Source organism: Equus caballus, chromosome 22, assembly GCF_041296265.1.
Source record: "Equus caballus isolate H_3958 breed thoroughbred chromosome 22, TB-T2T, whole genome shotgun sequence".
NCBI classification, from domain to species: Eukaryota; Metazoa; Chordata; class Mammalia; order Perissodactyla; family Equidae; genus Equus; species Equus caballus.
In genome coordinates, this window is record NC_091705.1 from 23,745,787 (window position 1) to 23,769,979 (window position 24,193).

The 24,193-nt window shown below is 57.3% G+C and overlaps 4 protein-coding genes across 8 annotated transcripts in view; 1 reads left to right on the forward strand and 3 right to left on the reverse strand.

The window, feature by feature from the left end:
• Window positions 1–752: 752 nt before the first annotated feature.
• Window positions 753–4,762, reverse strand: FOXS1 (forkhead box S1). Its single transcript, XM_005604558.4, has one exon. The coding sequence runs from the start codon at window positions 2,003–2,005 to the stop codon at window positions 1,013–1,015; it is 993 nt and encodes a 330-aa protein (XP_005604615.1). The 5' UTR covers window positions 2,006–4,762; the 3' UTR covers window positions 753–1,012.
• LOC100147208 (interferon regulatory factor 4) lies at window positions 753–11,971 on the reverse strand. 2 transcript variants are annotated; one of them, XM_023626293.2, is made up of 8 exons: window positions 11,609–11,971; window positions 8,370–8,559; window positions 7,969–8,066; window positions 6,993–7,104; window positions 6,808–6,873; window positions 5,796–6,167; window positions 5,098–5,196; window positions 753–4,857 (listed from the first exon to the last, which is right to left on the reverse strand). In XM_023626293.2, exons 1-7 carry the CDS (start codon window positions 11,837–11,839, stop codon window positions 5,120–5,122), a joined length of 1,146 nt encoding a protein of 381 aa, XP_023482061.2. In that variant the 5' UTR covers window positions 11,840–11,971; the 3' UTR covers window positions 753–4,857; window positions 5,098–5,119. The 2 variants fall into 2 exon arrangements, with proteins under 2 accessions (XP_023482061.2, XP_023482060.2); XM_023626292.2 differs by having other exon boundaries at window positions 5,098–5,216.
• Window positions 11,972–14,731: 2,760 nt separating this feature from the next.
• On the reverse strand, window positions 14,732–23,469 carry DUSP15 (dual specificity phosphatase 15). Of its 3 annotated transcripts, none has more exons than XM_023626294.2 (7): window positions 23,104–23,469; window positions 22,355–22,388; window positions 20,685–20,767; window positions 18,517–18,566; window positions 17,516–17,590; window positions 16,205–16,376; window positions 14,732–15,360 (listed from the first exon to the last, which is right to left on the reverse strand). In XM_023626294.2, exons 1-7 carry the CDS (start codon window positions 23,122–23,124, stop codon window positions 15,088–15,090), a joined length of 708 nt encoding a protein of 235 aa, XP_023482062.1. In that variant the 5' UTR covers window positions 23,125–23,469; the 3' UTR covers window positions 14,732–15,087. The 3 variants fall into 3 exon arrangements, with proteins under 3 accessions (XP_023482062.1, XP_070103686.1, XP_023482064.1); XM_070247585.1 differs by having other exon boundaries at window positions 23,153–23,278; XM_023626296.2 differs by lacking the exons at window positions 18,517–18,566; window positions 20,685–20,767; window positions 22,355–22,388; window positions 23,104–23,469 and adding an exon at window positions 16,725–16,773.
• TTLL9 (tubulin tyrosine ligase like 9) overlaps window positions 22,639–24,193 on the forward strand; it is a 54,424-nt gene continuing 52,869 nt past the window's right edge. The window contains exon 1 of one of the 2 annotated variants that reach the window (XM_070247581.1): window positions 22,639–23,013. The gene's annotated coding sequence lies outside the window, so the exon portion shown is untranslated. The remainder of the gene's footprint in view (window positions 23,014–24,193) is intronic. The other variant, XM_070247580.1, reaches the window with a different exon arrangement.

The window sequence follows — 24,193 nt, forward strand, 5'->3', positions numbered from 1 at the left end:
ATGAGAGAGATGCTCTCAAGAGTCACCAGGAGACCTCAGAAACCTGGGGGCTCAGAGAGGTCCCTGTTTCAGGTAGGAAATCCAGACAAGGGAATTGGTGCCTGCCTTTCGAGCCTTGGGTTGTCTGAGTCGGGGTAAGGGGTTCCAGGATTCCAGAAAAGCCCTCCCCGCTCTGGGGGTCACCATCAGCTCTGGTCCTTCCCTGTGTGCCTCCTGTGCCCCCTCACCCAAGCTGCAGGGCGGGGGCCGGAGGTAGAGCCACACAGACCTGGTTTTGATTTCCTCTGTCACTCACCCGCCATCTGGAGTCGGAGATAGAGAGCCCCAAACTCTCCGAGCCTGTTTCCACCACTGTGAAATGGGGATAACATTCTGTACCACACAGGATTCAGTGAGAGGATATCTACAAGCCCGGCACAGAATAAATGCCACAAACGATTCCCGATATTAGGACTGCTCCTAATGGGGGCTGCTGGGTCACAGAGTTGGGGGCTGGAGTCAGCCCCTCCAGCCAGCCCAGCCTCACCCTCTGCCTGGTGTCTCTCTTGCTTGCATCCCTCCTCTCTCCCCGCTTCCCTGCTCCCCCGTCCTCTGCCTTCCTGGGAAACTCCCTAAGAAAGTCCCCAGCAGGAGAAGGCCTCATGGGGACATTTCCATCTGCAGTCCCCCACCCCTGCCACACAACCCACAACTATAGCCACCCCACGCAGAGCCAGGCATCCTCAGCCCCCAACCATCCAGCAAGCTGATCCTCATCATCACACTGGCTTTATTGGCCCCGAGAGCCACAGAGTAAATCTCAAGGGGGCCCCAGGTCCCCTCACCCCCAAGTCTGTCCAGAGGCCGTGGGGGCTGGCCCAGTGTTCAGTACTCCAATCTTGGCTTCCTGTCCCGATTGTCGTTGGCTTGCAGGCCTGGGTCCTTTGAGAGCCCCCCAGATCCTAGAGCAGGCTCAGCCTGGAGGGTGTAGTTGGCAGGGGCCTTGCAGGGACTGCCCGAGGTCAGATGGGCTTCACTCAAAGAAGAACATTCCTGGTGTCCGGTATAGGCAGGGGGTCAGCCCAAGCGGGTAGCCAGAGCCTCCCTGGACAGGGAAGCTGCCTGCAACCCAGGGTTCCTTGGGGTCAGCTGGCAGGGGCAGTGGGGCCCTGAGTGAGGCTGGAGGGGTGGGTGGTGCAGGGGAGGGGGCTGCCGAGGCCAAGAGGTGCTCCAGGCCTGAGTCGGGCCCCACGCAGAAATTCAGTGCCTGCAGCCGGCACTGGTAGCTGCTCCCAATGCCCGCCTCAGGGGGCAAGATGGGTGTAGGGGCCTTGCTAAAACCCTCAGCCTCAGAGAAGCCAGCAGGAAAGCCAAACGCTGGGCATGGGGAAGACGAGGTGGCCACAGGGAACTCCCCTGGGCCTGCAGGCTTAGGCGTGGGCATCTCTTTGGGCTCCGCGGGTGGCCGAGGCCTGGCATCGGTCGTTGGCGGGCACATGCTGGCTGGCAAGGCCCCCACCAGACCCCCAAAGCTTAGGCCTTTGGGCTCTGGCAGCTCTGGAGGGAATGGGCACTGCCTGCCAGTCGCGGCGTCGGAGACTCCTGGGTCCTGGCTGCTGGCTCTGAGGGGTCCGCGGCGCGCCTTGGCGGGGCCCTTGGCGCCCTCGGCACCTGCCCGCCGAGTGAAGCGGCGGCGGCGGCGCAGGAAGCTGCCGTGCTCGAACATGTCGTGGCAGTCGGGGTCCAGCGTCCAGTAGCTGCCCTTGCCTGGCTTTCGGTCATCGCGGGGCACCTTGACAAAGCACTCGTTGAGCGACAGGTTGTGGCGGATGCTGTTCTGCCAGCCAGGCCGGTTGTGGCGGTAGAAGGCGAAGCGGCCCATGATGTAGCGGTAGATGCCGCTGAGCGTGGCCCGCTGCCCCGGGGAGCTCTGGATGGCCATGGCAATCAGGGCTATGTAGCTGTAGGGAGGCTTGGTCGGCTCAGCCGCAGGGGCCAGGGGCCCGGGTGGGGGCTGCTGCTGCATGCTGGCCGGGCTGGCGGCTGCCGGGACCACAGGGGCCAGGCACGGCGTCCAGGGCTGGTGTCCGGCACAGCCTGCCAGGGCTGGTTAAAAGGCCCACTGGCCCAGCCTCCCAGCCTGGAAAGGCAAAAAGGGGTGGGCCCGCCAGGCTGCCCTCCCTTCCTCCCTCACCCCCCTCCCCCAAGGCCCAAGAGGGGCGGGCAGGAGAGGCCAGGATTGGGAAGCTGTGAGCAGCTGCCAGGGGTGAGGAGATGGGAGGGAAGGGACTGAGACCCTCAGCCCACATGTGCCGGGTGGTGGTGGCTGGGGAGGGACAGGATGTGAAACCGAGCGAGACAGAGACCGAAACAAAAAGAGATGGAGGCAGAGACGTAAAGAGACAGAGATAGCAAAAAAAAGACAGAGAGACAGAGACAAAGAGAGGTAGAGACATAACAAGAGAGAGGCAGGAACACACAGCGAGAGATGGAGGCAGAGAGAGACAGAAAAGATAAAGACACACAGTGCCCAGACACACACAGAAGTTAGAATCACTGAAAGAGAGAAACACAGAAATCTACAGAGAAAGAGGGAGATGGAGAGAGACACAGGTACAGACACAAGAGAGGGCGGGCAGAGAGACACGCTGACGAGAGACGGGGGATCTAAGTGGCTGAGCTGGGGAATGGGGAGTCTCCGTGAGAAAAGCCCCAGGGGCCTCTCCAGTCCTCTCCTCTAGTTCCCCTTTCCTCCTCTCCTCCTCCCACCAGGCCTCTGGTCTACTTTCTCCTCCCCGCAGTGCAGAGCCCTCGAGGTCACACCATTCCCTGCCCTCCTAGCCCTGGGGTGTAAGCGGGGAGGGGAGCCTGGGATGATGTGGAGGGCCACGGAACTGGGTCTGCTGAGCCCCCAGCGCCCTCTAGTGACTGGTGTGGGGAGGACAGACATCTGGGCAGAGACGTCCACCCTCCCAAGAAGCCTCTCCAGCCAGTCCCTGACCCTGGCTGAGTTTGTTTCCCCAGCGCAGAGCAGGGGTTTAGACCGTCACTCTGAACTGAGGCTCCCCACCAGCTGCAGCCTTGGGCCGGGGGTGCAGCGAAGCCCAGGACAGACAGTCAGGCTTTCTGAAGGGTGGGGCAGCCTCCTCCACACTCTCCTACCCACAAGTAACTGAGTGGGCGCTTACTGTGCGCCACTCTTCGTGCCAGGCCACTCACATCCCCTCCTTACATTTACTTCTTGGACCAATCCTGCTCCAAAGGGCTTCATAGCTTCTTTTGAATGGATGAGGAATTTGAGGCTCAGAGAAGTTAAGTGACTTGCCTGAGGTCACGCGCAGCTAGTAAGTGACAAAGCTGAGATTTCAACCCAGGAGTCTGTAACTCCTTACCACCACCCTTTCTGTGAGGGCCAGGAGTAGAGGACAGTCACTGGGCCCCCACTGGAAAGCAGGCTGTGAACCCCAAGAGAGTAGGGACCATGGTGTTTTGCTCTATGCTCAGTGTCCAGCATTGGCCTGGAACAGAGCAGGTGCTCAATAAACATTTGTTGGATGAATTAGAAGAACAGTGATCTGATGGACTTCTGGCCTTGGTTGAATCACACAGTCCCCCTTCCCCGTAAAAGCGGCTTTTTCATGTATCACTAAAAGAGACCTATGATGTTTCCATCTGTGAGAGGATTCCTATAGATAAAGTCAGAAACTAGAAAAGGAAAGAAGTTCTAGATATCTGGAGTGGAAATCAGTGACCTTCCTGCCGAGGCCGGGGCAACCGCCCTCCTGGTGGGCTGCCTCCCAAGGCTCAAGGACGCCCTACAACTTACAGTTTGCAAAGACTGGCCGGCCTGGGGGAGGGCCCGACTCTTGGCTCCCACTTTGGCTTCTGCCTCAGGGTCGTGTTTGGGGGCCTGCCTCAACTTCTCCAAAGACAGCGTCTACAGGTGCTGCTGGTGGTTCAGTGGTCAGCATCCACAGCCCCAGGTTCAGGCCAAGTCCTCTGTTTGGGACCTCCTCCCCCCTCCATCCACACACACCCAAAAGGAAGAGAGAGGGGGCCGGCCCAGTGGTATCGTGGTTAAGTTTGCACACTCAGCTTCAGCAGTCCGGGGTTAGCAGGTTCGGATCCTGGGTGCAGAACCTACACACCACTCCTCAAGTCACACTGTGGAGGCATCCCACATACAAAATAGGGGAAGATTGGCACAGATGTTAGCTTAGGGTCAATCTTCCTCACCAAAAAAAAAAAAGAAGAAGAAGAGAGATGAGTGGCAGGCGGGAGGAAGGGTCTGGAAATTCAGAGCCCCTCAGAGGTGGGCAATTGTTACTGGTTGGCCCCACTCTAAAGAACCCTGAGGATCTAATTATTGGTAAACCCAGCTTTAAGCAAAACTTACAGTGGATCAACCACAGTTAAGGTGTGCTTTTAGTAAACCACTATATGCATGTTGGGCTCTCAGCAAAGAGATGAAGTCTTGTTTCTGATGTAATTGCTGTTTCCAGAACCTCAAGCTTGAGTTTGGTTTCCGCCTGATGCCCTAGGCCCAGCTGCTGGGGCTACGTGCCACGTTCCAGGGCTTCATCTCCATGGCTGAGAGGGTGGAGCCGCCATCGGCTTCCACTGTCCCAACCTACCTGGGTGATGGGTGGGGGGAGACCCCAAGACCTCTGGCTCAGTTTGGGCAGGGCTGGGGTGTGGTCTGCACCTTGTGGGGGGCTGACTTTAGAGGGCATGAGGAAGAAGCAGCTGCTTAGGGCTGACTCAGCTGCGTCAATGGTGAGTGATGCCTTGGATGCAGGGCTGGGGACCTGCGGCCCGGGCACCATGGCTGTGGCGCTTCATATGCAGGAGGAGCTCCCGGGCGAAGACCGGCTCCACCTGCAGCGGGGGTTGGGGGACAATGAGCCAACCACCTCGGTTACTGGCACCCTACGTTCCAGTTGGAAGTCCCAGCCCTAGTGACCGCCCCTTCTCCATACGCATGTTTACATACAGGGTCATACAGACCAGCGGTCATGCCGCAGGTCAGGGGCGGAGCTGGGACTGCAGGGAGCAGTGAGGGGCCGTTCAGAGGGGACTGGAGGGTGTGGCTCTCCGCTGGAGTGAGAGGTGACTCACATGGGCCATGATGAGCCGCTCCTCAGGCTGGTCTGGGGGCCCTGGGTACTCCTCGCCAAAGCACAGACGGATCTGGTACTCGGGCTCTGGGTGACCATCCTGCAGGTGGGCGCGCAGTTCTACGGGCACCAAGACTGTGGGGGCTGGGCCAAGACTGGGCATCCCACCTGGTGCCCACTTTGTGCTCCTGCCCCATGCCCACGTCCTGTAAGCCCACCATCCATTGTGTGCCCATGCCCTGTGCCCACTTCCACGTCCCGATGCCTGTCTCATGTCCCCCATCTGTGCCCACTTCCAGTGCTCAGGCCCCTCGCCTTGTGCCCCATCACTCACCTATGCCTATCTTGTGCCCAGTGCCCCTGATGTGAACCCTATGCTTAGCACCCTATGACAACACATGTGCCCAAATCCTATGCTTATGCCCTACACCGAATGCCCCAAGCCTGCCTCGTGCCTACACCTCTCATATGCCTATGTCCATATCTGTGCCCAGCCCTCATGCCCATGTTCGTTCCCACTCCCCATGTTCTGTGTCATGTCCTTTATTTCGATGCCCACCCCATGCCCAGCATCCTTAATTCTATTCCCCTGCGTCCACATCTCGTGTGCCCACTCTCCTCTGTCCACGTCCTTTTGCCCACCCTTGTGCCCAGTCACTCTGCCCCGGGCCACCAGCGGCCCCACCGTCTTGCTCTTACCAGCGAGGAAGCGGCGCGTGTCGAGCAGCTGGCAGGTGCGCTCGCGCTCCAGTTTGTTGGGCTGCGCGCGGTGCGGGGCGAGCGGGCCGCGCCAGTACACGCGGCCCTGGCACAGGCGCTTGGCGAATACGCCCTCGGGCGCCACCCACAGCAGCACTCCGCGTTCCAGGTGCGGCAGCAGGCGCTGCAGCACGCGGGCGCCGGGCGGCGGCTCCGGGAAGCGGACCTGCGCCATGCGCCGCGGCGGCCCCAGCAGGCGCTCGGCGGCGGCGGCGGCCGCCCGCGGGCTCAGACTGCAGCCCTCTGCGGTGCGCGCGGTGGCTTCGCGCACCAGCTCGGCGCCATAGAACAGCCGCACGTGCAGCCAGCAATCTGCAGCAAGGGAAGACGCGGAGCGTGCGCCACGCGTTGGTGGCACCCGCTCGCCTCTCCCCCAGCCAACCGGGCAGGAGACCTCGAGGTCCTCCAGGCCCCACCTCGGGAATTTCTGGCGCTCACTCACTACAGTTGATAATAATAGTTCTGGTAGTAGTGTGTGTGTGTGGCGGGGGTTGGGGAGAGGGGGTAGTAAATAATAGCAGCTTCCACTATAAACGATCTGGTAGCTGAGTTTCAAAAGCATATAGTCTGGAGCCGTCAATGGGGGCCTGACACTGAGGCCCTCCCAGCCCTGGTTTCTGGGATTTTAGGAGCTTCTTCCCAGCAAATATTTTAATGCTGGTAGAAATAATAATAACAATAACAACAAAAACAACAACAGCAGCCTCCCAGAAGAAGAGCCAGTAGGATGCTCGATGGTCAGCGTGGTGGGCTCTGCAGCCGGGCCCTTGCAGTCTAATCTCTCGCTGCCACTTAGGACCTGTGACCTGTTGGTAACTTTCCCAGGGTTCCTAGCTGTGTGAGCTTGGGCAAGGTTCTTAACCTCTCTGTCTGGTTCCTGCGCCTGTAAAGTGGGGGTAATGGCAGTATCTGTCTCACAGGGCTGTGGGGAGAGCTTATTCAGATTTCTTACCAGGGTTGCTGAAGTCCTCAGGGGGCGAGGGGCTCCAAGGGTGTGCAGGGTCCTGTGCCTGGTACCCTGGGGAAGGAGGGGGAGCAGTCAGGTGCCACCTCACCCTGGGTCCCTCGACCCCTAGATCAAGGGCTCGGAGGAGGCGGGGGAGGGGGCAGGGGTGGGTGAAGAGACCCATTCCTTACTGTGGTCAGCCAAAGGGCCCAGGAGCAGGGTGGTTGGTGGCAGGGAGCCCTGCTGGGCCAGCCCCCTAGGCTGCTGCTTGTCCTTATCCTCTGTGGCTAGTTCGGAGCCATCCTGAGCAGTGGGAGAGAGGGTTATGAAGGTGGGAGAGGAGACCTGTGGGCCACAGGCGTTCCCACACTGTCTGCATTGGGGCAGAGGAGGTCTGGACAGACCGAAGGCCAGCTGGGGGTTGATAGGGATTTGAATTTCAGAGCCCAAGACTCCCCCCACCCTCCACAGAGGTAAAGAGAGAGTTGATGGCGTTGTTGGAGATGATAGGGTCAGAGATGAAGTTCACTGTGATAAGGAGAGAAGTTCTAGGAGTGAATGAGGAGATGGGGAACAAAGGTGATAGAGATGGGGGGACAGAGCAATGGAATGGATGCTGATGGGGGCAGTGGGCACAGTGAAATGGACCAGGCTGATGGGGAGATGGGCACAGAGCAATGTACCATCGGTGATGGGGGAGAGGTGATGGGGTGGAGATAATGAGGGCGATACAGACAGGGTGATGGAGATAGAGATGATGGGGTGATGGCAACTCTCTATAGTGAGGGAGCTAGAGGTGATGAAGGTAAAAGAAATACGTGATGGAACTGGATCTGAAGGGGTGAGTGGGGACAAAGTGATGGACTCAATGATGATAGGGGAGAGGGGGTGAATTTGGAGAAAATAGGGTTGATGCTGGACAGAGTGATGGAGCTGAAGATGATGGAGGTGATGGGAACAGTGAGGGAACCAGAGATGATGGAGGTGAAGGGAATAGAATGATGGAGCTGAAAATGACGGCAGAGATGGAGTTGAGGTATGAGGATAGTGATAGAGCAGGAGCTGATGGCAGGGATGAGAAAAATGTGCCAGAGATCACTGGGAGGGTGGTTTGGGTGAGAAGTGACCAAGCTGGCAAGGCTGCAGAGGCTGGAAGGACACACTGACCTGGTCTGTCCTGCAGGCCAGCTCCGTCGCTTCTCCAGGGGGCTCCGCCTGGCTCTGGAGAATGCCCTTCTCTTGAGGGGGAGCACAAGCCCTGGTAACTGGATGGAGGGAGAGCCTGTTGTTCCGTGGGCCCCAAGGGGGACCCCCTCAACTGAGATGGTCACAGACAAGAGTACCCCGGCCCACTGCATGATCTTAGGCAAGGCCCACCTCTCTCTGGGCCTCAGTTTCCTCCTTATCAAATGGGGAGATAAACTGGGTGGTCTAAGTGTCCTATGTTTACCAGCCCTAGAGTTTAAGCTCAATAAGTCCACCATTTCCCATTTTACAGATGGGCAAAGTGAGGTCTTTATTGCCCAGAGAGCCATCCTCAGCCACTACCTCCAGGGGCAGGATGGTACCTGGGCCATCGGTACCGTCGGACACAATCCGGTAGACCTTGTAGGGGTTGGAGATGTCCAGCTGGCTGCGCGCATGCACCTCACAGAAGTCGGCGCTCTTGTTGAGGGCACAGCGGAGCCGCGTCTTCCAGGTGGAGGGGTCGTCCTTGTCAATGCCCTCTACGTGCTTGCCCTTGTATATGGCCCAGGCCTGGGGATGAGCAGGGGGACTTGGGGAGGAGTGGCCTGGGAGAGGGGGCCGGTGCCATGCAGAGGGGTGAGGGCCTGCCTTGCCCCCCACCCACCTCTCTCTCCCTCTGACCCTCTGTCCCTCCACCCCTCCATGCTTCCATCTCTTCCTCCCTTCCTCCATCCAACACAGGTCCCTTGAGTCCCTGCGATGTGCTAGGCCTGAGTTAGGGACTGAATTGGGAACAAGACAGACATGTCCTTGCTCTCAAGGAATTCAAGTCTAATGGGAGAATACGGCTGCAAACAGCTGAATGCAAATAACTATATTCCAAATTATGGATTGTGATAGATAAAAAATAAATAGGATCATGGGGTATAAACTAATGGCAGTGATTTGCTAACTGGTAAAACTGATAAAACTAAATCCCCATCTATTGCCACATACAAAGTAGACCCCAGACGATTAAGAAACCAGAACTAAGAGGTCAAACTGTAAAATTAATAGAAGATAATGTAGGAGGAAATCTTCCAGGGGCAGAGAGTGCTTCTGAAACAAAACTTGAAAGGCATGAACTATAAGGCAAAAAGCGTTTCTGCATAAGGCACGTCACAGTCTCCTGTGCTTAGGACACTAGACAGCGCTTCAGCACTATGCTGGGGACCATTTCAAACCACCATTTGAAATCACCAACAAAAGGAACAAAAATATTAAAACACGGCACTAAATAGACTGAAAATGACGCTTGTTGACAGTAGGAGAGCTAAAACTAAAAGGCAGAGCGTGCCCTTGTCCAACCTCAGCTGGGAATGTGCACGTCCAGTGACTCAGTTTTTGCCGTTCTGAACACGTCTGTGAGCGGCTGCAAAAGCACCCTGAGTATTGATTTGGGGATTACAAATTTTAGCAAGTAAGTGAATTTGCAAATATGGAATTCATGAATAATGAGGATCAACTGTATGTGGCAGGGGAAAGGAGAAGAGGAATTGAGGAAGAAGAGACAGACTGAAGCTGGATCATGAATGTCCTTGGAGGCCAAGCTTTATCCCGTTGGCTTTGGGGGCACTAGGAGGGTGAGAAACCAGGAAGTCACATGAGTCTGTCAGCAGTGGGTTGAGGGATGGGTGAAAGCAGCCAGAGGGATGGGGAGGGCCAGTCCCAGAATCTCCCTCCTCCGAACAGCGCCCAGTCTTCAGGGACAGGCCATGTAACCATCTGTATAACACTTATGGAGCACCTTCTGGTGGCTAGGCACCGTGCTCATGGTCACTACCCTCGAACAGCAGGAGGGAGTCTGCTGGAGGAGACAGTCTCATACGAGGCACTTATAATTCGCAGGGAAAGGCGTTCCAATGGAGGAAGCAGAAGGAATCAGGGATGACTTGGGAGAAGCACTGAGCTGGAGTTTAATAAATGCACTGAACAAATGAGTGCTTCAGGGGAGGCTCTCTTGAGCACGAGACGTTGAAGCTGAGCACAATGGAAGTTGGCTAGGTGAAGGCGAAGAGGAGTGGGTGTTCCAGGGAGGAGAACAGCACATGCAAAGGTCTAACGGTGAGGGAGACACAAAGCGCTTAGAAACTGAAAGAACTGTCAGGCTGGCTCTAGAGTTGGGGAGCAGAGGGAGTGGAGACAAGGAGGCCAGAGAGGGGCAGTCGATGGCACGGCTTTGAGGCCATCATAAAGAGTTGGTGGGACTTTAATCACAAGGGCAATGGGGAGCCATGGAAGGATTCTGAGTAGAGGAGTTTCAAGGCAAGATTTACATTTAGAAAGATCCCTCTGGAGGCCTGAGGGGAGAGCTAAGGGACTGGGGAAGCAGGGAGCTCCGTGAGGTCACTGCAGTTGACCTGGTGAGAGATGGTGGAAATGGGTCCAAGCAGATGGATTGAAGAGATCTGCAGGGGACATCAGCAGGCCTTGGTGACAGAGGAGAGTGAGACTGGAAGAGAGGGGAGCAGCTGGGGTTCAAGTGCCTGGCTCTGGGGCCTGGGTGGCAATCGGTGCCATTTCCCATTTTGGGAAACACAGCAGCCGCAGAGGTGAGCTAACGAGTGTGGCATTGAGGGCATGCTGAGTTTGAGAGGTCTGGGGGCCGCCAGACCAGCAGGCTTGGGGTTCCACGCGGAGGCTGTGGAAGGGGAGAGTGGGACATGAGGAGGGAGACGCAGGGGTGAGTGCTGGGAGCTGCGAAAGAGGAGGGGAGGAAATGGAGGCTGGGAAGCAGGGGCCAGGGAGGTAGGAGGAAAATGGGGGACACTGGGGGCGGGTGGGAAGCAGAGATTCTGGAAACCGAGTGAGATGTTTCAAGGAAGAAGGCAGGTCCACCAGGCCCAGACCCACTCAGAGGTGAAAGAAGATGAAGACCGTGATGGCATCCTTGGATGTGACAACTGGAGACATTAGCAGGAAAGGCAGAAGCCGGACGAGGGTGGTGGTAGCGAGAAGGAATTGGGGGGCTACGAGTGAGGGAGCTGATGACCAGGAGACCGTTTCCAGGCGCCTCACCCTGGGAAAGGAGAAGGCAGGCCAGAGGAGCAGGAGTCAAAGGCACTGCCAGTGTTTGGGGTGTGGCAGTGGCTGATAAGTGGTTGGTTCCTTATAGCTCACGGGAGAGATTCCAGAGTTTAAACGTTGATGGGAAAGAGCGAGCGAGTTTGGAGGACAGTAACGATGCCTGACCAAAGGGAAGGCATCCCAGAGGAGGTCCCTGAGAAAGGCTGGGGCTGAGAAGCACAGAAAATGTCCCCAAGTTGCCGGGTGGGTGGTTTAGCGTGAGAGGTTGAGGGAATTCCCATGTGTGATGTCTGATTTCCCCGTGGAGAGGGAGCAGAGGCCCCCTGAGAGGTGGGGCGGTGCGGGTCACGCAGCCGTGGTGATTCCCTTTTAAGGGGGTGTCTGAGGGTCTCCCGCCTGTGCAGAGCACTACCCTCAACCCCCAGACAACTGAGGCCAAGGGCCGAGCGCGTGGCCCCAGGTCACACAGCGCGTCGGTCGGTCCTGGCGCTGGGACGGTGCGCGTGCAGAGCCCGCCCGGGGTGCGGCCGGGGACCGCCTCCCACCCCCTTACCCTGAAGAGCGCCGCGTCCTGCTGCGCCCGGTAGCCCTGCTTGGCTGCGTGCTTCCAGGGGATGCGGAAGAGGGTCTTGCCCTCGTCCTCCCAGCGCAACCCTGCGTAGCGCCCGCTCTCGATCTGCGCCACCAGCCAGTCGCGGAGGCGCAGGGGCCCCCTGGCTCCCACCATGGGTCGCCTGCCGTCGGGGACCTTCTCCTCCTCTCTCCGCCAGGGGTCGCCGGCCATTTGGGGAACGCACTGTGACGGGGGTCGGGTCTGGGGCGCGGCGACTGGACCCCAGAGCGATAGGGGATCGCGAAGACACCTGGCTGGCGCGCGGAGGCGGGCGAAAGCGAAAGTCTGGGCAGCCGGTTTCGCTTTCCTTTCTGCCCCCTCTCCCGGGACGCCCTTCCCTTTCGCCCCTCCCCGTGTAGCCTGGCCAGGAGGGCGTCGGGCCTCGCGTGGGGGCAGCTGAGGGCTGCGTGGTTGGCTAAGACCCAGTGGAAGGTATGGCGTGGGGTAGCCTGGGCTCTGTCTCTCCAGGGAGGGGACCCAGACGGGCACCCAAAGGCGTCCCTTGCCCCACCCTGCACCTGTTCTCTGCTCTTCCCAGCCTACTGGAAACCTGTCAGTCTCTTCTCAGGACCCGGACTGCAGAGGTTGGAAAGGAGCAGTACCTCTGAAATGAAGGCCCTTCAGAACTGGGAGGCAGAGACCAGTCTAAAACGCACACTCCTGGCCTCCATCCCAGACCTGCAGAAGCAGATTTCCTGGGCAGGAAGCCCGGGAGCCACATTTTAACGAGTCCCTCCATGGGATTCTGATTCCCGTGGTCCATAGGCCACACTTGGAGAAACGTTTCCTTAAACATTGGGAGATCCGGGTTACTGACAGCTCACCACAGAGCCAGGCCTGGCTAAAGCCTTTCCTGCAGTGTGGCAATTGTTTCTCATGTGAGATGCTATCGTGACCTATTTTATAGGGAGGAAGACTGAGGCTCAGAGAGGGCAAGGCCCAATAACCAGGTCACAGAGCTGGTACATGCGGGAGCTAGGATCTCAACCTGTGTCTCTCTGCCCCAGGGCCAGGAGCCCAAACAGTGCCCCACACTGCCTCCCGACAGCTATACCTGGAGTTTATGGATTCCTGTCCGGGTCTGTGACACGCCCCACCCCCACCCTCAATGTAGACATCTTCATGTCTATGTATTTGTCTAGGCTTTGTATCTTTCATTAAATTGTCAAAGGGGGTGTGTGATACGAAAGAGGTCAAGTAGCTCAGGCTGCTCCACCCTGTGCTGTGTACGTGGGGAAACTGAGGCTCTGAGAGAGAGAAACCACCCTTCAGTTAGTGGACATAGGGCTGGACACCAAGCCAGCGTTGACCAGTGGCCGGTAGCACTGTCCCTCCTGTGCGTGTGTCAGACGGTCCTTCTTCATGCTCCCACCCTCTGTCCTCACGTGCCAGCAGCCACTCAGTTCTGACACGTCTACAGTGACAGTCGGGATGCAGACTCAGGCCTGCAGGCCTCCGATGGGGCACAAAGCATTTCATATGATTACATACGAGTCCTAATTGTATCTGAGCAGGAGTCCTGAGTGTGTCAGACAATCTCTTCCTTTTTCTAGGTGACAGAGTGTGGCAATTAAGAGGATGGGGTCCACAGCCAGATGGCCAAGAATCAAATCCCAGCCCTCCCCCCCCCACCCTCAGCTGATGACCTTCGGCACCACCTCCGTTTCCTGGTCTGTCAGCAACGCCCCCCTCATCGGGTTGCTTGAGGATTAAATGAGATGCAAGGACAGTGTTTAGCACATTGCCTGGCCCCTAGTGAGCGCTCAGTAAATGTGTGCTATTATCGTTGTCGTTGCTGAGTCAGAATGTGGTAAAAGTAATGAGAGAAGGAGGGGAGAAGTGAGAAGGACCTGGAACATCAGAGCAAGGTGCTCTGTTTTGTCCTATCGACAATGGGGCCGTGGAGGCTTTTAAATAGGGGGGACACCAGCAGAAATAGAAAGGTGTTTTAAATCCAGTGGATGGTGGTGGCACTGCTGACCAGCCAGGAGGACCACTGGTGAGTCTGGCCACCTTGCTCTTTATGCACAATCTTACCTCAGGGACTTTTCACTTACTGTCCCCTCTGCCTGGAATGCTCCCCTGAGAGAGCAAAATGGTTCACTCCCTCATTACCTGACATTTTTTTGTTTATCTCTTTGTCTGGTGTCTTTCCTACCAGAATGTAGGCAACTGTATCCCCAGGGCCCAGCACAATGCCTGGCACACAGTAGGTGCTCAACGAACATCTGTTGAGTGAATTCAGAGTAGGGGGCTGGGCAGCAGGTGAAGGTTCTTTCATCCATCCTCCCCCCCCATGCCACCCCCCCCCCCCCCGAGCCCTGAACACGTGCTGCTAGCTATTAGATTATAGCTAGTTCAGGCCCCTGTCAACTTCAGGTTCATTTCAGTTTAGGAAAAGTCTGCTCCAATGACCTCCCTTCATTCTTGGAGTAGTCTGCTGCTTTCTAGGGCTGCCTTGAGGCCCTCCCTCCTCAGTGGCTGCCCTGGCCTTTAAACTCTGGATGGGAAGGGTCATTCCCACTAGCTGGCAGGGGATCCTCCTTGCCAGTAACCTCCAAGACCAGAAGGAGCTGCTTCTTAACAACCATCATGGGACTCAGACTGCCTAGGTTCAAATCTAGTCTCCCCTACTTCATCTGTGTGTCTTCAGGCAAGGTCCCTGACCTCTCTGAACCTCAGTTTCCTCTCGAGGATTAGGTGCACTCATGTGTGTAAAAGGTCAGGTGTCAGGGAGGCACTAGTTACCTCACTAGCTAGTATTTGTCAATAGGAAAGGGGAAGGAGCTGGAGGGGAGAACGTGGCATCAGGGAGGACGAGAGGGGCTCAGAGATGGGGGGTGGGGGTTCAGAGAGAAGGGGGGACTGAGGGGTCTCTTCAGGAGACCAGGGCTGGGGAGAGATGGAGGTGGGGTCAGGGAAGAGGGTAAAGTCTCAGAATTCAGCCCTGCAGACTGCAGTTCAGGGAGGCAGGCAGACCCCCTCCCGTCCTGGTTTCCTGCAGGCTCCCGGCCCCTGGCAGTCCTGCTGCCCCGCCTCTGCTGAATGACTGGGAGGCGCTCAGACAGGCAGCTTCTGTGTCTCTTTAATATCCTCTAGGCCCATCCAACCCCCACCCACCTACCCACTCCCACTTCTGCCGCCTTGAAGGGTGGAGGCCTGGGTGCCCCCTCCCCCAGCCCAAGGACTAAGGCACCAGGTGGCTGCAGCAGGCCGGCCCAGACGCAGAGACGCACAGATGGAGGACACACTGACTGCAGACGCAGACAAGCAAGGCGGGCATGGGGGCAGGGGCAGGGATCAGGCCGCCGCGGGACTCCCACAGGCTCTGGGCCCGTCCTGGAGGCCTTGGGAGGCCCAGACAGCCCCCGATGGGGACCAGTAGGGAGGAAGAGGGGCGCCACGACGGGGCGGGCTCCTCACTTGCCGCCTTTGCGGGACAGACACCGCGGGAGGCAAGAGAAAGTCTGCTTGACGCGCGCCAGCAGCGGCAGCGGCCGGTGGGCTTCCCGGGGCGACCGCGGCACCAGGCGCTGCAGGGTCCCCTCGGAGGCCGCAGAGTGCGGCGCGGGGGAGGCGGCCGAGCTGGCAGAGCCCTGCCGGCAGCGTTTGCACAGCGGCAGCAGCGCGCGCACCTCCTCCTCGTCGCGGAAAGGGCTCTCTCCGAAGCGCTCCTCCAGCTGTCGGCGAAGCTGGCGTGGGGACGTAAGGCGGGGCGGGGGTCGGTGCCAGGCTGCCGGCCGGTCCGGTCCCCAATCCTCACAGCCTCCGCTCTTCTGCGAGCTTACCACACCTCGCTAAGCCCCTCCCATTCCTAAGCATCCTCTTAGCCTCCCTCCTGAGTTTCCATCCCCTTCATTGAGCCCGCCTCCCCTATGAGTCCCCTCTCTCTCCCTGAATCCCCTTCCCCTTTAACACTCCATCTTCCAGACCTGCTAAAGTGACCCCCACCTGCACAGTGAGGACCACCTTATACCCTCCCTCCGCAGCAACTCCACTCAGGCAGGGCCTCCTCCTCACCTGCCTCCTTCCTAAGGCAGCCTTGCAGATAGGCGTCTGGGTACCAGCCCGCCCCCTGAGGAGAGCCTTCCTGAACTTGTTGCTTCTCCCTCTCTCTCTCTCTCTGTGTCTGTCTCTCCCTCTCATCCCTTTTTCCCAGGGAGGCCTCAGTTCCTGACATTTCCCTGTGCCATTTGCCCAGCGGGCATAAGAGACGGAACTGCTTTGGCCTCCGGAGACTCGGGGATGGACGGTCTCCCCAGAGGAGCCAAACTCAAATGCCTTCAGGGTCCAGGCTTGTAGAACAGGCAGTGCTGGGACCTGGTCTAGCTCAAAGGCATTCAAATTCTAAATTAAAAAAGAAAACACCTGGCTGGCCAAACAAATACACCTAGATTAGCTCAAGGGCCACGAGTTCGAGACCTCAGAAAAATCTGCTGCGAAGTCTGAAGCACTGGCCGAATTCTGTCCAGTCGGTGCTCGGCTCAAGTGGGCAAAGAGTTTCCCACCCCACCCCAGCCCTGCCCCAGCCCCTACCTTCCCGGAATTGCCCCAGCCAAACTCTTCAAGCTGCTGCCTAAAGCCTGGGTTGGGGTTGGCGATGGGCCGAGTGGCCTTGATGGCTTCAAGCACGTCCCGCCAGCCGAGCCCCGTCACCGTCATCACATATGCCGTCACGATGGTGGTGCTGCGGGAGATGCCTGCAAAGCTGGGAGGCCCCCCCACCCCCGGGCTTCAGGTAAGGCCCAATCTCCTCTGTGCCCGCCAAGCACCCCGTCCCCACCTCTTGCCTCTTGAGCTCCAACCACAAGGAACCTGCCAGGACCTGTCTTCCCACCTCCAGGCCTTTACCCATGCTGTTCCCTCTGCCTGGAGAATCCCCCAAGCATTCTCCCACATTAAAGGCCTGAGTGAAACATCATTTCATGCATTCACTCAACAAACATTTCTTGATCATCTGTTATTTTTCAGATACTGGGGATAGATGGGGGAATAAAACAGACATGGTCTCTGCCATTCTGGGGCTTCCAGGGTGGTAGGGGGGACAGACACTAACCAGGGAAACAATTTCAGGTGGTGCTAACTGCTTTGAAGATGAGCCGGGCCTAGGAGATGGTACAGGAAGAGGTATTAATCTAGCGGTAGGAGGGCAGGGATGGGGAGGATGAGGGAAGGGGTTCCCAAGGAAGTGACATCAAGCTGAGTCCTGAAAGATGGGGATTCTGCACAGCAGGTAGGAAGATATAAGGTGGGAGCCTGGTGGATGTGAAGAACAGGGAGACGGCCAGTGCAGCTGGAGCAGGGGAAAGAGGGAGAGAGGGGGAGAGACGAGGCAGGAGGGAGCTGAGTGTATGGCTGGGGCTCCCCCAGAGCCGCCCTGAGCCGGGCATAGGCTGGGTTCTCAGTGAGAAGTTATGGAATGAATGACATCAACTGGGCCAGGGGCCCCTGGGAAGAGTCAGGGGTCCTGCCTCCCAGCCTGGGGTTCCCCACCACCCTGCACTATCGCCTCAAAGGCCTGGAGGGGAGGAGAGGACTATTGGAGGGTGCTGGTCTACCTGCGTGACCTCACCTAGTCCTGCCAATAGCCTGTCAGGTCAGCATTCTTCTCCCCATTCTACAGATGAGGAAATGGAATCTCAGGGAGAAACAGCCATGGCCATGGCCACACGGCGGGGAAGGGATAGGGCCCTGATCTGAGCCCTTGACCGGCCTCTGTCAGACGAATGGTGGACTGTCAGGCATTGTGATGGGCTGCAGAAGATCTGTCACAGGCTCCTCCTTCCCCAGAGGATGAGTGTGTGTTCGGGACTTCCTTCCTCTCCCCCCAGGCCCCTCTTAACTCACCAGTGCACAAGGCAGTTCCCCCCACTGAGGCGGCAACAGTGGATGAAGTTGATACATTCTTTGAAGTGCTTCTTGCTGGAGAAGAAAGCAAGAGGGTGGGCAGCGCTGGGGGGCAGGTCTCCTAGGAGTTGTCCCCTTCCCCATTTATGGGATGGCAAGAGACAAAGCGCCCCGGGGTCCTCCGGTCAGCTAGCACGTACAGTGAGCAGGGGCCAGTACTATCCCACGAGGAGGGGGTGTGTGTAAAGCAATAAGGGGGCGTTTCAGGCAGTAGGAGGGCCAATAATGGCAAATCCTACCACAGGCAGGAGCACCTCTCCAGTGGGCCCTGTGGATTCTATTTTCATGGGTGGTTTATCTTGACCTTTGAAGGAAATGGGAGGGAGGAGACACAGGAGTCCCACTCCTCTGGACTCTGCAATCAGAGCACCTGGGGACAATGGTGGTCAGCACGAGGCCAGGAGCAAGACTCCCAAGGGGCAGGAGTGTCTTGTCTGGGTCCTTCCCAGGCTGGGAGGGACTGCTGCTAATAACATGAACAAAAGTCCTGCTTTCTGAGCCCCCATTACACTCCAGGCCCTGTCTGCGACTCTCCGTCTGTGCTATCTGATCTTTGAAAGCCTCCTTGATGCTGATCGCACCCCTATTTCCCTCTCGGGGAGGGGAAGCGATTTTTCCAAGGTCACACAGCAAGTAAATGGCAAAGCCTGGCAAGAACCCAGATGTCTCAACTCCAAGGCCAGGAACAGGCTGAGCCTAACCCTTTCAAATCCTTTGGGGCATCAGATCTGTTCTCCATTAATTCTGGGAGGTTAAGACTCTTGGCCAGGGGCATAGGCAAGGGCATGACTGAGACCGTGGCAGACCTGGGTCTGGGTGACCACCTGTGCTGGGATCTTAGGACAGAGTCCTCTTTGTCCTCCCTCCACCTCCCACTCTCCCTACCGCCACCACAGGAAGTAGCTGTCTGTCCATCTGTCAGTCCGTCTAGGAGAACTTACATGGGTACCTCAGGGGTGTCGGCCACCGGGATGCGAAGGTATGTTATGTCCTGAAAATAAAAAACACGCACGGGCAGTGGGGGGACCCTTGCCTGTACCCCCTTACCCAAGCCTGGGCTGCCCAAGCACCTCATGACCCAAGGCCAGTTCCTGCCCCTCTCTGGACCACTGTCATCCTCTCTATCCCAAGACAGTAGACACCATCTCCTAGTGTCTCCCAGCTCTGACCATCTGTGGTTCCAGAATCTTCTGAGGGGATGGAATCCTAAACCCATAGGTGACTTGGGCACGAGGACTTGATAAAAAGGATCCAGGGACCTTTTATTTAATAGCCGGGAAAGGGCCACTTAAAGTGGCTCCCCTCCAAATGAGGATTACAAAAATCATACTGTAAGAAGGGAAAAGCAGCTTTTATCATCTTGAAAAGAAACAAAAACTATGAACATAAGTTTAGAGTTCATGAAGTGTGGTTATAAAACTATACGCTAATTATTAAAATAATCAAGGAATGAATTGTCAGTAATTTCTCCAACAAACTTTCTACAACATCCTTCACTTTATGCTTAACTGTCACACAAGAGAATCAAGAGGATTTCTGCCCACTGCCCCAAGAATCACTTTTCTCAAGGACCTCTCTTAATCCTTTGATATTCAAAGGGCTCTTTTCCAGTGTCTGTCCCGGCCCCCCACCCCACCCCCACCCCCCCCATCCAGTGGCTAAGGGACCCCCGGCCAGGTCCTCATTGGTTAATGGCTTTGTGTGACTCCAGCCCTTCTCTCACTCACTCCCCAAGGGCACGCAATCCTGCATCTTTTGCAAGGTTTGCAATTTCACTTTGCAACACATTTGGCCTTGGGTTTGCAGGGCATTATCAAACTGACTGGTAAATTCACTGATGGATGGGGATGAGGAGGGCGAGTGCTTGTGAGCAGAGGGCGGGCCTGTTAGAGCAGGGACTCGTTTTGCAAGCAGTCATTTCATTAGTAAATACACTCATAACTTGACAACCTTCCCCATGCAATCTGGAGTAGGCATGACTGCGTACTCCAAATACTCCAGAACGAGCCTGCCCTGGGCAGCAAAATCAGACTCCATTGATCTGGAAATTTCTTCTTTGAAACACACTGAGAATCACAGATTATTGGAGGTGGTTCATAGAGACACTCAAATCTGACTCACGGGGAAACTAAGGCCCAGAGAGGGGAAGGACCCTGTCCAAGGTCACACAGCAAATCTGTGACAGAACCTGTTCTGGATCTCAGATCTCCAGAGCCTGTCCCACAGTTCTTTCCTTTCATCAAGTGACACAAACTCTAACAGATAAGGAGGAAGGCACTCTGTTTAAGGGATAAGAATATGATTAACTTTGTTATTATAGGAGCTGTAATTTATTGAGTACCTAATATGTGACTCCCAACAACTCAGTGAGGTTGGTACTGTTATAAAATTCCCCTTTACAGATCAGGCAACTGAGGCTCAGAAAGGTGAAGTCCTGTGCCCAAGGTTACAGAGAGAATAAGTAGTGAAGCTGTGAACGTGGGCCTCCTGACTCCAGCACATGAGGTCTGGATTTCCTACGTTCCTCCTCTGAGTCATAACCCCCTCACTCCCTCTTTTCCAGGACTCAACAATACCAGCACCAACTCTTCCAGCAGGGGCCAGGCTTTACAGTGTGAAAAGCATCTTCCCTACCTGCAGCCCCTTTGCATCCTCACAATAGCCCCCTGGGGGCTGCCCCTCTGGAGGCAGAGGGATCGGAGGCCCAGAGAGGTGAAGTCACAAGCCCTAGGTCACACAGCAAGACACAGAGCCCAGAATCATCCATTTGGAGTCATTTATTCAGTTGGGCAATGGGAAGCCCTTGTGGGGGCCTTTTTATGGTTCAGTGTGAGCCCGCTAGGGCCAGATGGCCTGTGTTAAAATTCCAGCTCCTTAACTTCCTGACCTTAGGCAAGTTAAACGTTACCTCTCTGGGCCTCAGTTGCCAAATAGGGATCAAATAGGGATGCTAACGTAAAACAGGCCAGTTTTTAATTGAAGGAGTTTGTATGGGTCAGGAAGGCAGTATAGGACCTGGCACATGACAGGTACTTGATAAAGGAGTGCTGTGGGGGTCTGAAGCCCCCTCCCCACCTATGCGCAGCCCTGGCATGGGGGGAAGGACTACCTGCAGCAGAGGCTGGGGTGACTCATGGATGGAGATGATGTGTGTGATCTTATTCCGGCCCAGCTGATCCGGGTCTTTGGCATCTGAAAGAAACAGGATGCTTAAGCCAATCCGGCAGGTGTGACTGACATGTTCCTGACGGCCAAGTGAGGCGGGAGCTCGCTGCCCAGCTCTCCTCCTCACCTTTCTCTCTCCACCTTGGCCCATCCTCCGCCAGCTCCCCACTCTTTCATCACCTCCTGCTCTGGCATGACAGGTCCCACCACACCCCTAGGCTTCAGTCTTGCCACCGGGGTGCCCACAAGTAACAGCTCAACATCTCCCTGGCCTTGCCCATTCTGTTCTTTCCATCGCAAACACGCTTCCCTGGCATATCCTTGACCTGGCAATTCTACTTCTAGGAATCTGGTCTACAGAAGGGTTCACTCACAGAGAAAGCTGTGTGTAGTGGACGATGTTCTCTGCAGCACTGCTTGTAACAGTAAACACCTCAGAAACAGTTAAAAATGGAAACACCCTAAATGTCCATCAAAAAAGGATTGGACAAATAATGATAGATTCATACTTGAACACTGCGCAGCCACTAAAATGTTCTCTTATGTGCTGAGGTGCAAGGATGTCACAATATATTATTAAATAGGAAACAGGTTACAGAACAGCATGCAGAAGAGGTTTCCATTTTTGTTTTAAATATTCTATCTGTATCCGCAAAGATCTGTGAAGCTGACCCAGGGATATACTGCACGTTGCCATCAGTGGTCATCTCTAGGGGCTGGATCTCCATCTGCAGACCCTTCACTGTCAGAGTAGATGACACACATCCCCTCTATCTCCATACGTCCACTTCCTCATTCAGCACATTCACTGAGTGTTACCATGTGCGGCCTTGACTGGCACGGAGGTATAGGGTCCTGGCCCCTGTCCTCATGGGGCTACACACTTAAAGAGGATTCCAACTTTACTGAGCCAAATACTGAGAAATCAAGCGGCTTCGACTGCTGAGGTAGCTCCCAGGGATGAAGGGATCAGGGTTTACGGGAGAGGAGCACCTAAGCCCAGTGGGGAAGTGGGGGATGGGGAAGGCCCTGCCCCGGTTCAGACGCCCCTCCCTCTCTGAAGCTTTCTTTGACTCCGCAGATGGAAGTGACTTTTCCTACCTCGGGTCCGCCAAGCCCCAGAGCAGTCCATCTCTTAGCACAGGCCTGGGACAGGACGGGGCCATAGCCTCGGGACAGAGTGGGCAGTGCTCACCAATGAAGTTTCCGAGGTAGAAACTTCTACCTCTGAGGAGGAGGTGGCGGGGCGGGGGGAGGGGCGGGGGAGGGTTCCCAGCTTCCCAGCCAGAAGCAACACCTCCAAACAGACTCCCCACCCCGAGCCTCAGTGCCGGAAGAACCCTTCGAGGTGGGTGGGCCTTGTGCTGAGGCTCGGAGCAGGTGCAGACTTGCCCAGTGACTAGGGCTCTTAGCCCTTTACACTGGGGACACTGCAGGGCCCACGTGCCCCTTAGTCCTCATGAGCTCTCTCCCCCTCCCAGCTTGGCATTGCTCCCCTGGCCCCAGCCCCATTCCTGAGCGTGTCCAAGGTGCGTGGGCCAGAGTGTGGATAGTGGACACAGGCCTGGGACAGGCAGAGTGCCATGGCCTGGGGATGGAGTGGGCAGTGCTCACCGATGAAGTTTCCGAGGTAGAGTCCAGGAAGAACCTGCGGGAGAGACAGCCAGGCTCAGCGGGGCGGGGGCTGCACACCCTCCCACCCAGTGGCTGGGGTCCCGCAGCCCCTCTCCGTCCCATGAAGGGTGTCTGGACCTCAGGAGTCAGGGAGCAATCTCCTCTCTCCCGCGGGCCCAGACTCTCTGTGAGAGGGGTCTGGGGAGGGTAGAAGGGGGGCACCAAGGGAAGTCAGCTTGGGTAGGGGTGAGAGGAGAGAGGCGGGAGGGCAGAGAGACCTATGGGGGGAAGGTAGGAGGAGCACAGAGGAGGGGGCAAGGGGAGAGGCGGACTGGCCAGGAGGGGTGGCCGGGAATGCAGAGGAGGAAGGAGTGGGAAGGCCGGAAGAGGGGAAAGGATAGAGAAACGGCAGCAGAGAGACTCCAAGGAGTCAGAGACAAGCGAGACAGAGACACATGTAGACAGAGATAGGGACTCAGCGAGAGAGTGGGAGTGACAGAGAGCCACAGGAAGACACAGCAAGAAATACAGAGTGACAGAAACAAGCAGAGAGAGAGAGGCACAGGGAGACAGAGACACAGAGATACGGAGCCAGAGAGAGACGAGACAGCCCCAGAGAGACACAGAGAGAGATACAGAGACTCAGCCGGAGCCAGAAGGTCAGAGCCGGGCAGAGCGACCGGGTCGGAGCGGGCGCCGCGCCGGGGCGGGGGCGGCCAGGGCGGGCTGCGCGGTCCCCGCCCCCCTACCTTGGTCATGCCATTCCCCATGATCCCGGGGGCGGGGGTCCGAGCGCACCCCCAGCTCGCCGCCCGGAGCGCGCTCGGGTCACAGCTGCCCTGATGGCCCAGGCCCGGCGCCTGCAGCCTGGCGGGGAGCAGGGGGCCCGGCGTCCGCGGCCCCGCCCAGCCCTGCCCGGCCGCCGCCGCCGCCACCGCCCGCCGACCCCCGGCCTGCGAGGGAAACGATGGTGAAGCCGCCGCTGCCGCTGCCGCCGCCACCGCCGCCGCAGGCTCCTCCTACCCCCTCGGTCATGTGGGCCCCCCCCCTTCGTGGGTCGCGGCGGGGGGCTGGACAAAGCCCCAGTGTGCCGGGCCCAGGGCCCGCGGGACAACGGCAGCTTGTTGGGGCCGCGTGGGGCCGCCACCTCCGGAGGTGGGGGCGGGGGCGCTCCCCCCACCCTGGCACTGTCAGGCGCGGGCGGGGCGGGGGTGGGGGATGGAAAGAGCCCCCAGCTTGGGCTCGGAGACTCCGGTCTCAGTTCCGGCTCTGCCTGGACCTTCCCGCGGGCCCTGGGGCAAAGCACCCAGCTCCTCTGGCCTCAGTTTTCTAGCAGAAACGTGGTGGGGGTTGGCCTTTGACCGCTATGGGTCCTCTGATTTTCATGTTCTGTTTGAGACGAGAAAAGTGGGTAATTCCTTCCTTCTGTACATTTCCTCTCCTGCCCCGCCCCCCAAGCAGGTATCCTACCAGCCAACCATTCTCCTTTGCCGCTCATGCAGCCATCTGTCCTCCCATCCTTCACTGGTCCATCCATCCACCCACCCATCCATCCATCCATCCATCCTCCCATCCACTTTGGCCTCTATGAGGATGGTGCCATCTGGGTCAGCTCTGCTGGGACCAGGCATAACTGCCCCGAGAGGCCCCAAGAAAGCAGAGGTAAATATGAGGAGAGGGAGCTGAGGGAGAGTTACTGTCACCTGGGTCCCTTGAGTAAAGGAGGCTACAACAGGATGTAGTTAGAGGCAACAGTCCTGGAAGGTGAGTCTGGAGACCAAGGTTCCAGGCCTCATTCACCTCTGACCTGCTGGTGAGCCTGGGCAAGTCCCCTTGGGG